The sequence below is a fragment of the Petromyzon marinus genome, chromosome 1, assembly GCF_048934315.1.
Source record: "Petromyzon marinus isolate PM22_M1 ecotype Great Lakes invasive population chromosome 1, UKy_Petmar_22M1.pri1.0, whole genome shotgun sequence".
Lineage (NCBI taxonomy): Eukaryota > Metazoa > Chordata > Hyperoartia > Petromyzontiformes > Petromyzontidae > Petromyzon > Petromyzon marinus.
Genome location: NC_133667.1, coordinates 1,035,507 through 1,049,236, shown reverse-complemented (window position 1 = coordinate 1,049,236; position 13,730 = coordinate 1,035,507). Strand labels below are relative to the sequence as shown.

The following is a 13,730-nucleotide window of genomic DNA, read 5'->3' as shown; positions in this document are numbered from 1 at the left end:
GTGAGCGGAGGTGCTGGAATAGTTGAGGAAGTTGTGGCGATGAGTAGTGGCGTGAACTGCATTGTCAGCGATGGTCTACAACCCTCAACTATATCATTACCAAGCACTCATCAATTCCAATACAGTCTGAGATTACTCATTCAGAAGTTCTTGCATTTTATACAAACATCGGTTCATTAAACACTCGCCACATTCGTCATTAACACCGCATTTACAATTGAGCGCAATTGTATACATAGGGGCTAACGTTACGGGCAATGGGCCTTCTTTAGCGTAAGGCAAGAGAGAGAGAGAGAGTGGAGAGATGGGCCGACTTCAAAGCAGAACAGAGAAATTATGTTCAACTTTTCGTTCGCTCCGCAATATCCAACCATGCGGACCGGAGGTGCGGGACATCTTACACTCCTGGAACAACGGGGCAACCCCCCGCGTACCCTATCGAGACTCTTATCTCACAGACAGACTTCCCTTGCTGTAAACGTCTGGCAGGTCACCAGCATTATTTTTGTTGTCAAGCAAAGCCAGCTGACGTGTCACGCTTTGGCCCGACTCTGCTGATGAGTCAGGCTTGAATGTCGAAATCGATTTAGAGATCGTTTCTTCTTTTTGAAATGACGCACTCCCAGAAGGCCGTGTGGCTGCTGGGATGTATACAAAAAAATATATTTAAGAAAAAAACGTTCCGTGGAGAGACGGTTACGGCAGGGAGGCTTATTGTCTTGCTTGTTCATCACGCACCCTGCTCGCTCTTTAAACAACACGAGCGAGTCCGGTTGACTGCTGGTGACATCCGCTTGCCCGGGCCGCCGTCTAACAACACGGGAGAGGCTCGCGGCAGCTCCACGAGATTTCCAAACGAGGGCGCCACCGGCATCATCGTCGCGATGGGTGCGTACAATGTGACAAGCACCAAATATTTTAAGTAAAACATCCGCCGGTGTGCGCGCGCGCGCGTCGCGTGCGCGCGTCGCTGCGTCCGCACCTCCGCCGTTGCGCAGCGTGAGCATGGGCAGCGAGGTGGCGTTGTGCATGCCCACTCCGTACACGGAGCTCACGAGGAGGAACTCGAGCCGGTTGGCCCAGCGCCGCCGCTGCCGCCGCCCTCCCTCCTGCCCTGCCGTGCCAACAGCTAGCAAGACAAAAACCCAACACGCACGCGTGCGCGTGGGGGGACACGCGCACACACACACGCGCACACACACGCATGCACACGCGCACACACGCACACACACACGACAATTATTTGAACGGTGCGGGCCGAGCGCGGCGAACGCAGGTGTCCGGGTGTGCGGCGCGGGAGGATGAAAACGCGCCCCAGGGCAAAAACCTCCGCGCTCGCGCGGGCAAACGAAGGCGAACAAAACCGCGAGCGGCTGTTTCATCGCCGCTTGTTTACAACGTGGCGGAGCCCGAGCCACGGTAGGAAACGTTGAGGGCGGCCGTGCGCCCCGCAGCGAACGGAACAACGGAAGGGCCAGGAGGGTCAAAGGTCCGCGCAGCGTCGATGGCGCCGTTTGCGCCGCGCGGTTGTAGCCGCCCGTGACCGTGGCCGACGGTCAGGCGCCTCCAACTGAGTGGCTTCCCGCCTGCGGACAGATTCGGCATGTTGCTGTAGGCAGAAATTCTGCTGCCGCTGCCGTTGATGGTGGGTGAAGTGAAGTTGATCTTGTGTTTGACTCGCTCAGAGACTTTAAAGGGGCGCAGATGAGTCACGCGCATGTGCGCACGCTTGCTGAACGTCTTTCGCACGGTACGCAGCCAACCGCGCAAGTCGGAAGGTGCGGGCGAAGGACAGCAAACGGAAGCACAAAAAGCAGTGCTAAAGAAAAGAGTTTTCAATCGAGATGTTGCAAGAGTCGCTCCTGGGTGAATGAGTGGGTGAGTGAGATCACGGGTGGGTGAGTGAATGATGGTTGCGTGAGCTGATGAGTGGGTGATTCAGTGAGTGAGTTTAAGTTCAAGTAGATTTTTTTGTGTCACCCAGGTGAGACATCGAGAAAGCAGGGACGGAAGATGTTCAGAGTGAGCTGGGTCACCAATACGACAAAAGCTAAAACCGACCAAAGTAAAGTGACGAACCAACAAGGAAATCCGGTGAAAAACAACGCCATGCCGTGAGATAATGGAGTATTGCGCAAGCAACACAAATTTATATTCAAATTGTAAAAATTCCGTGTCGTCAGCTCGAGTAGAATATATTCAGACTGGGGTCAAAGTTCGCACCCTGTACGCAGCTGATTATCAGAAATGTAACGTGTGCGGTAGAAACACAAAGATCCCCCGTGTAGTCTTAACAGAATGTTGGGGCAAGTGCCGTTAGCGAGCAGCACCTATGAAGGCCGGCACGGTACACGAGGGGGTGGGTGGCCAGCACCACGCCCGACCGCCTTTGTCTCCCTAGTGGCAATGTTTACACACCGCACCAGGTACTCATTTGAGGCTGAGTCGACCTAGGGGAGGCCCGGGACCGGTTCAGATAATCGTCACCGGTGTTGGTCGGGCGTGAACGAGAATTGAACTCGGGTCGCCAGGTTCATAGCCTAACCACTAAGCTTCTCCTTCCCAGTACAAAGATAAAGGTACACAAACACACATAACGCAGTCTCTCACCTCTCCAACGTGTTAAGGCAGGACCAAAATCCTCGAAATCTTAGATGCCCCATGGCACTAAAGTGCATTGTAACGAGCATTCTCTGTTAATGCCCCAAATACCTAAAATTCCATCCCCTCAAGTAGACACACAGATACCCATATACTCACACAGAGACCCACAGACTCACACATAAACCCAAAGACTCACACATACACCCACAGACTCGCACAGAGGCCCAGACTCACACAGAGACCCATAGACTCACACAGAGACCCATATACTCACACATAAACCCACAGACTCACACATACACCCACAGACTCGCACAGAGGCCCAGACTCACACAGAGACCCATAGACTCACACAGAGACCCATATACTCACACATAAACCCACAGACTCACACATACACCCACAGACTCACACAGAGACCCACAGACTCACACAGAGACCCATAGACTCACACAGAGACCCATATACTCACACAGAGACCCACAGACTCACACGGAGACTCATATACTCACACAGAGACCCACAGACTCACACAGAGACCCACAGACTCACACAGAGACCCATAGACTTACACAGAGACCCATATACTCACACAGAGACCCACAGACTCACACGGAGACTCACAGACTCACACGGAGACTCAGAGTTTCACACAGAGATCCAAAGACTTACACAGAGACCCATAGACTGAGCAAACTTCTCTGTGAATGTCCCAAAGGACGTGGGATTCAATCGCTCAGTCCACAATAGCCCTGGGTTCTGCTTCCATCTCAATCACAATCTGATGGCGAGCTTTTCGATTATTCACATTAACTTAACATGCACTTGCACGTGACTCGTATATATCTCTGTTTACACGTTCGCACTAATTTGTGTAACCTGTGCTGCCGTCAACCTGGAGGCAAGATCTGCCTGGGCTGATCGTTAATGTTTAGTTTAGCTATCATTCATTAATTCGTGCACAAAGTTGTTTCCGCTCCGATATCTACTTGCTTCGGTGGTGTCACGTTATTTATTAATTTAGTCCTTCGCCGGCGAGCGCTGGTTGCTGTCCCCGGATGAGGCTCCTAACCTGCTCCCACGAGTCACACAAAATCCACTCGAACCCCGTTAACGTCGGAACATTATTCAGAGAGCCCCCCCCCCCGGCCAGCCAGCGAGGCCGCCTTCAACTCGCTCGCTCACAGCCACAACTTGCTTGTACATTTTGAAACCAACCATTAGACGTGCATACTTTTTTTCTCTCTCGCTGTACTTGTGCATTCGAGTGCTCACGTGGTGATGATGATGATGATGGCTCTCTCTGAGTGGCGGATTCGTGCCGGAAAGGCGCCACGTGCAGAAGCGAAACAAAAAACTGGCTTTACTTGATTTCTGAAGGCGACGTTATGTACCGCATCTTTGTTTGACATCAGGGTGCCAGATCTGAGGCCCAAAACGACAAGCGGCCAGTGACAAACAGCACTATTGAAGGTAGAATAGACAACAGTTGAAGGTAATAGATCGTAGTTAACGTATTTCATGAGTTGAGTAAGGTTACAGGAACTGGGGGGAAACGAGACGATGGGAGGGAAGAAGCAGAAAGATAAGTGGTGTGATCCCCAGTGTGGTGAGTGGGTGAGTGAGTGGGTGGGTGGGTGAGTGAGTGGATGAGTGGGTGAGTGAGTAGGTGGGTGAGTGGATGAGTGGGTCAGTGAGTGAGTGGGTGAGTGGGTGGATGAGTGGGTGAGTGGGTGGATGAGTGGGTGAGTGGATGAGTGGGTCGGTGAGTGAGTGAGTGGGTGAGTGGGTCGGTGAGTGAGTGAGTGGGTGGATCAGTGGGTGGATGAGTGGGTGAGTGGATGAGTGGGTCGGTGAGTGAGTGAGTGGGTGAGTGGAAGAGTGGGTGAGTGAATGGGTGGATGAGTGGGTGAGTGAGTAGGTGGATGAGTGGGTGAGTGAGTGGGTGAGTGGGAGGGTGAGTGGGTGATTGAGTGGGTGAGTGGGTGGATGAGTGGGTGATTGAGTGGGTGAGTGGGTGGATGAGTGGGTGAGTGAGTGGGTCGGTGAGTGAGTGGTTGAGTGGAAGGGTGAGTGTGTGATTGAGTGGGTGAGCGGGTGGATGAGTGGGTGAGTGAGTGGGTCGGTGAGTGAGTGGGTGAGTGGGTGATTGAGTGGGTGGATGAGTGGGTGAGTGGATAAGTGGGTCGGTGAGTGAGTGAGTGGGTGAGTGGGTCGGTGAGTGGGTGAGTGGGTCGGTGAGTGAGTGGATGAGTGGGTGGATGAGTGGGTGAGTGGATGAGTGGGTCGGTGAGTGAGTGAGTGGGTGAGTGGAAGAGTGGGTGAGTAAATGGGTGGATGAGTGGGTGAGTGAGCAGGTGGATGAGTGGGTGAGTGAGTGGGTGAGTGGGAGGGTGAGTGGGTGATTGAGTGGGTGAGTGAGTGGGTGAGTGGGTCGGTGAGTGAGTGGGTGAATGGAAGGGTGAGTGGGTGATTGAGTGAGTGATTGAGTGGGTGAGTGGGTGGATGAGTGGGTGAGTGAGTGGGTCGGTGAGTGAGTGGTTGAGTGGAAAGGTGAGTGTGTGATTGAGTGGGTGAGCGGGTGGATGAGTGGGTGAGTGAGTGGGTCGGTGAGTGAGTGGGTGAGTGGGTGATTGAGTGGGTGAGTGGGTGGATGAGTGGGTGAGTGGATGAGTGGGTCGGTGAGTGAGTGAGTGGGTGAGTGGGTCGGTGAGTGAGTGAGTGGGTGGATGAGTGGGTGGATGAGTGGGTGAGTGGATGAGTGGGTCGGTGAGTGAGTGAGTGGAAGAGTGGGTGAGTGAGTGGGTGGATGAGTGGGTGAGTGAGTAGGTGGATGAGTGGGTGAGTGAGTGGGTGAGTGAGTGAGTGGGTCGGTGAGTGAGTGAGTGGGTGAGTGGGAGGGTGAGTGGGTGATTGAGTGGGTGGATGAGTGGGTGAGTGAGTGGGTGAGTGGGTCGGTGAGTGAGTGAGTGGGTGGATGAGTGGGTGGATGAGTGGGTGAGTGGATGAGTGGGTCGGTGAGTGAGTGGGTGAGTGGGTCGGTGAGTGAGTGAGTGGGTGGATGAGTGGGTGAGTGAGTAGGTGGATGAGTGGGTGAGTGGATGAGTGGGTCGGTGAGTGAGTGAGTGGGTGAGTGGAAGAGTGGGTGAGTGAATGGGTGGATGAGTGGGTGAGTGAGTAGGTGGATGAGTGGGTGAGTGAGTGGGTGAGTGAGTGAGTGGGTCGGTGAGTGAGTGGGTGAGTGGGAGGGTGAGTGGGTGATTGAGTGGGTGAGTGGGTGGATGAGTGGGTGAGTGAGTGGGTGAGTGGGTCGGTGAGTGAGTGGGTGAGTGGAAGGGTGAGTGGGTGATTGAGTGGGTGAGTGGGTGGATGAGTGGGTGAGTGGGTCGGTGAGTGAGTGGGTGAGTGAGTGGGTGAGTAGGAGGGTGAGTGTGTGATTGAGTGGGTGAGTGGGTGGATGAGTGGGTGAGTGGATGAGTGGGTCGGTGAGTGAGTGAGTGGGTGAGTGGGTCGGTGAGTGAGTGAGTAGGTGGATGAGTGGGTGAGTGGGTGGATGAGTGGGTGAGTGGATGAGTGGGTCGGTGAGTGAGTGAGTGGGTGAGTGGAAGAGTGGGTGAGTGAGTGGGTGGATGAGTGGGTGAGTGAGTAGGTGGATGAGTGGGTGAGTGAGTGGGTGAGTGAGTGAGTGGGTCGGTGAGTGGGAGGGTGATTGGGTGATTGAGTGGGTGGATGAGTGGGTGAGTGAGTGGGTCGGTGAGTGAGTGGGTGAGTGGAAGGGTGAGTGGGTGATTGAGTGGGTGATTGAGTGGGTGAGTGGGTGGATGAGTGGGTGAGTGAGTGGGTCGGTGAGTGAGTGGTTGAGTGGAAGGGTGAGTGTGTGATTGAGTGGGTGAGTGGATGAGTGGGTGAGTGAGTGGGTCGGTGAGTGAGTGGGTGAGTAGGAGGGTGAGTGGGTGATTGAGTGGGTGAGTGGGTGGATGAGTGGGTGAGTGAGTGGGTCAGTGAGTGAGTGGGTGAGTGGATGAGTGGGTGAGTGAGTGGGTGCGTGGATGAGTGGGTGAGTGAGTAGGTGGGTGAGTGGATGATTGGGTCGGCGAGTGAGTGAGTGGGTGAGTGGGAGGGTGAGTGGGTGATTGAGTGGTAAAGTGGGTGGATGAGTGGGTGAGTGAGTGGGTGAGTGGGTCGGTGAGTGAGTGGGTGAGTAGGAGGGTGAGTGGGTGATTGCGTGGGTGAGTGGGTGGATGAGTGGGTGAGTGAGTGGGTGAGTGGGTCGGTGAGTAAGTGGGTAAGTGGAAGGGTGAGTGGGTGAGTGGGTGAGTGAGTGGGTGAGTGGGTCGGTGAGTGAGTGGGTAAGTGGAAGGGTGAGTGGGTGATTGACTGGGTAGGTGAGTGGATGAGTGGGTGAGTGAGTGGGTGGGTGGATGAGTGGGTGAGTGAGTAGGTGGGTGAGTGGATGAGTGAGTCGGTGAGTGAGTGGGTCGGTGAGTGAGTGAGTGGGTGAGTGGGAGGGAGAGTGGGTGATTGAGTGGGTGGATGAGTGGGTGAGTGAGTAGGAGCGTGGGTGCATAAACGCGTGTTGAACTTATTTTGCACCGTACGTAGCCAACCTCGCTAATCGGAGGTGCGAATGGAGGTGGTTGAACTTGGTGTGGTGGAAGATGAGACGGCACAGTCAAGAGGAGCGAGTCTTTGAACAATGGTGGAGGCATCAATGGGGGAAGTTTACGGAGTGGAGACAGAAGGTAAGAATGAGCTATGCCCAGTAATGAGGGTATGTTTTTATTTTTGGGATTAGAACGCGTAAATATAAATGTGCCGCTAACCCTCCACCACCCGACACAGCCAGGCTGGTTGTAATCACGAGCGAAACGTCGTACTGAACTTGCAAATGTCGTGGGTTCACTCTCCAATACGCCGTTTTTTTCTGAAGTTGTAACTCATTGGCACGTTTTGTTCACGTGACAAACCCTCACCGGCTGGCTGTGCTGGGTGGTGGTGGGGTCAACGACACATTTATCTTCAAGCGATCAAACCCCGCCCAAAAACGACCCAACCTCTTATCGTGAATAATATTGGTCGCGAAAGCCGAACGCGTTAAACGAAGCTATGCCACAGAGCACCGACTCGCCAATGTTGAACTTTTTAAACATATTTTTTTTGGTCACTGCAACCGGTTTCAAAACTCGGCGGTTTTTATATTTTTAGCGGCACCACAAACGCGCCGCTTTTTTACCAGCCCAGTGGCTCAGCGTTAGAGAGAGAGTTCAAATCCTGGTTGGGGTGGAGGGAGTTGGGGTCAAGGGAAGTTCACTCAGCCCATCATCACTCGCTTGCCCAGGGTTGATAAAATTCATACCACTTTTAAAACTCTCACACTAACTCACACACTGACACTCACTCACACTTACATACTCACACACTCACACGCTCACACTTACTCATACACTCCTCACACACAATCACTCACACTCTCTCACAGACTCTCTCACACTCACAAAATCACTCTCTCATACACTCTCTCACACACTCACACACACTCTCTCACACTCACACAATCACTCTCTCACACACTCACTCACACTCTCTCACATACTCACTCACACTCTCTCACACACTCACTCACACTCTCTCACACACTCACACAAAGATCCCCCGTATAGCCTTAACAGGCTGTAGGGGCAAGTGCTGTTAGCGAGCACCTATTAAGGCCGGAACGGTACACGAGGGGGTGGGTGGCCAGCACCACGCCCGACCGCCTTTGTCTCCCCAGTGGCGATGTTTACACACTGCACCAGGTATTCATTTAAGGCTGAGTAAACCTAGGGAGGCCCAGGACCGGTTCAGATAATCGTCACTGGGTGTTGGCCGTGAGCGGGAATCGAACCCGGGTCGCCAGGTTCATAGCGCACACACACTCACTCACACACACTCACTCTCACACACACACACTCACTCTCACTCACACACTCACTCACACACTCACCCTCACACACTCACTCTCACACATTCACTCACACACACTCACTCTCACACACTCACTCTCACACACTCACTCTCACACACTCACTCACACACTCAATCACACACTCACTCACACACTCACTCACACACTCAATCACACACTCAATCACACATACTCACTCACACACACTCACACACACTCACTCTCACACTCACTCACACACACTCACTCTCACACACACTCACTCTCACACTCAATCACACACTCAATCACACACTCAATCACACACTCTCACACTCTCACTCAAACACACTCACTCACTCTCACACTCAATCACACACTCTCACACATTCACTCTCACACACTCAATCACACACTCAATCATACTTAATCACACACTCACTCTCACACATTCACTCTTACACACTCAATCACACACTCAATCACACACTCACTCTCACACACTCACTCAAACACTCACTCTCACACTCACTCTCACACACTCACTCTCACACTCACTCTCACACTCAATCACACTCAATCACACAATCAATCACACTCAATCACACACTCACTCTCACACACTCACTCAAACACTCACACTCACTCTCACACTCAATCACACACTCACCCACACACTCAATCACACTTTCACTCTCACACACTCAATCACACACTCAATCACACTCAATCACACACTCACTCTCACACACTCTCACACACTCAATCACACACTCACTCTCACACACTCACTCTCACACACTCAATCACACACTCACTCTCACACTCAATCACACTCTTACACTCAATCACACACTCACACACTCAATCACTCAATCACACTCACTCTCACACTCAATCACACACACTCACACTCAATCACGCACTCACTCACACATTCACTCTCACACATTCACTCTCACACACTCAATCACACACTCACTCTCACACTCACTCTCACACTCAATCACACACTCACTCTCACCCACTCACTCACACACTTACTCTCACACACTCACTCTCACACACACTTACACACTCACTCTCACACACACACTCTCACACTCACTCACACACTCACTCACACACACTCTCACATACTCACACATTCACTCACACACTCACTCACACACTCACTCTCACACTCAATCACACTCACTCACTCAATCACACACTTACTCTCACACACACACACTAAAAACATATCACCAAGCATTGTACAGAACAAGTTATGTAACTTTTCCACCTCCTCCACACCGGTAGCGTCCGTGACTCGTCACACAAACACACTCACAGAGACAAAGATCCCCCGTATAGCCTTAACATACTGTTGGGGCAAGTGCTGTCAGCGAGTAGCACCTATGAAAGCTGCAACAACACAAAGAGGGTGGGCACTCACTCACACTCACTCACACAGACACACTCACACTCACTCACACCCACACTCACTCACACACTCACTCACACACTCACACTCACTCACACACTCACTCACACAGACATACTCACACTCACTCACTCACACCCACACTCACACACTCACTCACACACTCACTCACACTCACTCACACACTCACTCACACACTCACTCACACTCACTCACTCACACAGACACACTCACACACTCACTCACACACTCACTCACACTCGCTCACTCACACTCACTCACACACTCACTCACACAGACACATTCACTCACACAGACACACTCACACTCACTCACTCACACCCACACTCACACAGACACACTCACTCTCACACTCACTCACACAGACACACTCACACTCACTCACTCACACTCACTCACTCACACAGACACACTCACTCACTCACACCCACACTCACACAGACACACTCACACTCACTCACTCACTCACACCCACACTCACTCACACTCACTCACACAGACACACTCACTCACACAGACACACTCACTCACTCCCACACTCACTCACTCACACTCACTCTCTCACACTCACTCTCTCACACTCACTCACACACTCACTCACTCACACTCACTAACTCACACTCACTCACACAGACATACTCACACTCACTCACTCACTTTCTCACACTCACTCTCTCACACTCACTCACTCACTCTCTCACACTCACTCACTCACTTTCTCACACTCACTCTCTCACACTAACTCACACCCACACTCACTCACACACTCACTCACACAGACACACTCACACTCACTGACTCACACCCACACTCACTCACACCCACACTCACTCACACACTCACACAGACACACTCACTCACTCACTTTCTCACACTCACCCTCTCACACTCACTCACTCACTTTCTCACACTCACTCTCTCACACTCACTCACTCACTTTCTCACACTCACTCTCTCACACTAACTCACACCCACACTCACTCACACCCACACTCACTCACACAGACACACTCACACTCACTCACTCACACCCACCCACACTCACTCACTCTCTCACACTCACTCACTCACACCCACACTCACTCACACTCACTCTCTCACACTCACTCTCTCACACTCACTCACACTCACTCACTCACACCCACACTCACTCACACACTCACTCACACACTCACTCACACACTCACTCACTCACACACTCACTCACACCCACACTCACACACAAATTAATTCACTGTCACTCACTCACACTTACTCACTCACACACTCACACACTCACTCACACACAAACTCACTCATACGCACAGACTCACTCATTCGCACACTCACTCTCACACTCACTCACACAAAGACAAAGATCCCCCGTGTAGCCTGCAGGGGCAAGTGCTGTTAGCGAGCACCTATGAAGGCCGACACGGTACACGAGGGGGTGGGTAGCCAACACCACGCCCGGCCGCCTTTGTCTCCCCAGTGGCGATGCTTACACATCACACAAGGTACTCATTTGAGGCTGAGTCGACCTAGGGGAGGCCCGGACAAGTTGAAATAATCTCCACTGGTGTTGACCGTAAGCGGAAATCGAACTCGGGTCGTTGGGTTCATAGCGCAGCGCGCTAACCGCTACACCACCGCTCCCCTACACACACTCACACCCTCACTCATTCACACACGTACACACTCACACACTCACTCATTCACTCACACACGGACAAACTCACTCACACACGCACTTACACACTCACTTACACACTCACAAACTCACTCACTCGCACACTCACTCATTCGCTCACACACAGAAAAACTCACACACGCACTTACACACTCACACCCTCACTCATTCACACACTCACACACTCACAAACTCACACACTCACTCACACACCCACTCATTCACACACTCACAAACTCACTCACTCATTCACTCACACACAAACTCACTCACACACGCACTTACACACTCACACCCTCACTCATTCACACACTCACACTCACAAACTCACTCACTCACACACTCACTCATTCACTCACACACAAACTCACACACAGACAAACTCACTCACATACGCACTTACACACTCACACCCTCACTCATTCACACACTCACACAAACTCAATCAAACACCCACTCATTCACTCACACTCATACACAGACAAACTCACTCACACACGCACGTACACACTCACACACTCACTCATTCACTCACACTCACTCATACACAGACAAACTCACTCACAAACTCACTCACACACTCACTCACACTCACTCATACACAGACAAACTCACTCACACACGCACTTACTACCTCACCCACACACTCACACACTCACACACTTACTCACACACTCACTTATTCACTCACACTCACTCATACACAGACAACTCACAAACTCACTCACACACTCACACTCATACACAGACAAACTCACTCACAAACTCACTCACACATCCACGTACTACCTCACCCACACACTCACACACTCATTCACTCACACACTCACTCACACACCCACTCATTCACTCACACTCACTCATACACAAACTCACTCACACACTCACTCACTCACACTCACTCATACACAGACAAACTCACTCACAAACTCATTCACACACGCACTTACTACCTCACCCACACACTCACAAACTCACACACTCACTCACACACTCACTCATTCACTCACACTCACTCATACACAGACAAACTCACTCACAAACTCACTCACACACGCACTTACTACCTCACCTACACTCACTCACACCCGCACTCACTCACACACAAACTCACTCACTCACACACTCATTCACTGAAACACCTCACCTGCCATCGGGAGATGCAATCTGTCCTCTTCCTTTGTGCTTTCAAATCCAATCTCGTTCCTTCAGATATGTGCTGCGGGTCACTTCCAATAACACCAGCAGCTGTAGCAGCAGCAGCAGCAGCTGCAGCAGCAGCAGCTGTAGCAGCAGCAGCTGTAGCAGCACTCACCTGGCCTGACAGGACACGTGACACATTCCAGTGTTAATTGACAGAAGCGGTCTGCTCGTAGTTGTTCCCAATGCTTGCTGCTGCTGCTGCTGCCGAGTGGTTGGGTGGGTGTGTGGCTGGCTGAGTGAGTCCACTCGGAGACTTCCGTGTGGAGTCGGCTCAGCCCCTCAACCCCCCCCAACAACAACCACAACCACCACCATCACCACCACGGCTCACCTCACCTGTGACGCACCCCATAGACACACCTGGGGAGTGCATCGGCACGGCTCTGAGTCAGCGTTATAAATAGACGACATCGGGGAAGTTATGCTGAATGTTACTCATCATCATCAGCATCATCATCATCAGCAGCAGCAGCATCGTTACCGTGTCTGTGATGGCGAGCACACTCACGCCCGTGAACGTTCGACCTCCCGGCGTGGCAGCTGAACAAACAAACAAAATGTCCCGAGACTTTGTGAAGCGCCTCCATACTCCCAGACGGTCGTGGCACGAGGTGTGGGTTACTCCATGCCGCGTGGAAGAGTAGGCCAAAGGCACTCTGTAGGCGGTGGTAGAACCATCTCTGACGGCGAGAGACGAGAAATTGCACGCGTGCATTCTTTATCATCCGTTAAAAAATGTTTAAAAAAATAAATACATGCGTACCCCCATCAACATCGCCACCATTGTCAGCCATGATCCATCCACTGCTGCATGAATGTCTCCACCCTCCCACAGCCCTGAGATGTAACGACGGGCACCTGGGCAGAAGGAGATTGAGTTCTTG

At 52.1% G+C, this 13,730-nt stretch overlaps 1 protein-coding gene across 2 annotated transcripts in view; it reads right to left on the bottom strand.

Moving 5' to 3' along the window:
• LOC116942001 (sodium- and chloride-dependent glycine transporter 1-like) overlaps positions 1-13,119 on the bottom strand; it is a 35,882-nt gene extending 22,763 nt beyond the window's left edge. Inside the window, exons 1-2 of one of the 2 annotated variants that reach the window (XM_032953489.2) lie at positions 12,791-13,119; positions 983-1,129 (exon numbers count right to left, since the gene is read on the bottom strand). In XM_032953489.2, the coding sequence (XP_032809380.1) occupies positions 983-1,129; positions 12,791-12,797 (154 nt within the window). In that variant the 5' untranslated portion in view covers positions 12,798-13,119. Of the gene's footprint in view, positions 1-982; positions 4,127-12,790 lie in introns of those variants that run through there. The other variant, XM_076074978.1, reaches the window with a different exon arrangement.
• Between the last annotated feature and the right edge of the window lie 611 nt (positions 13,120-13,730).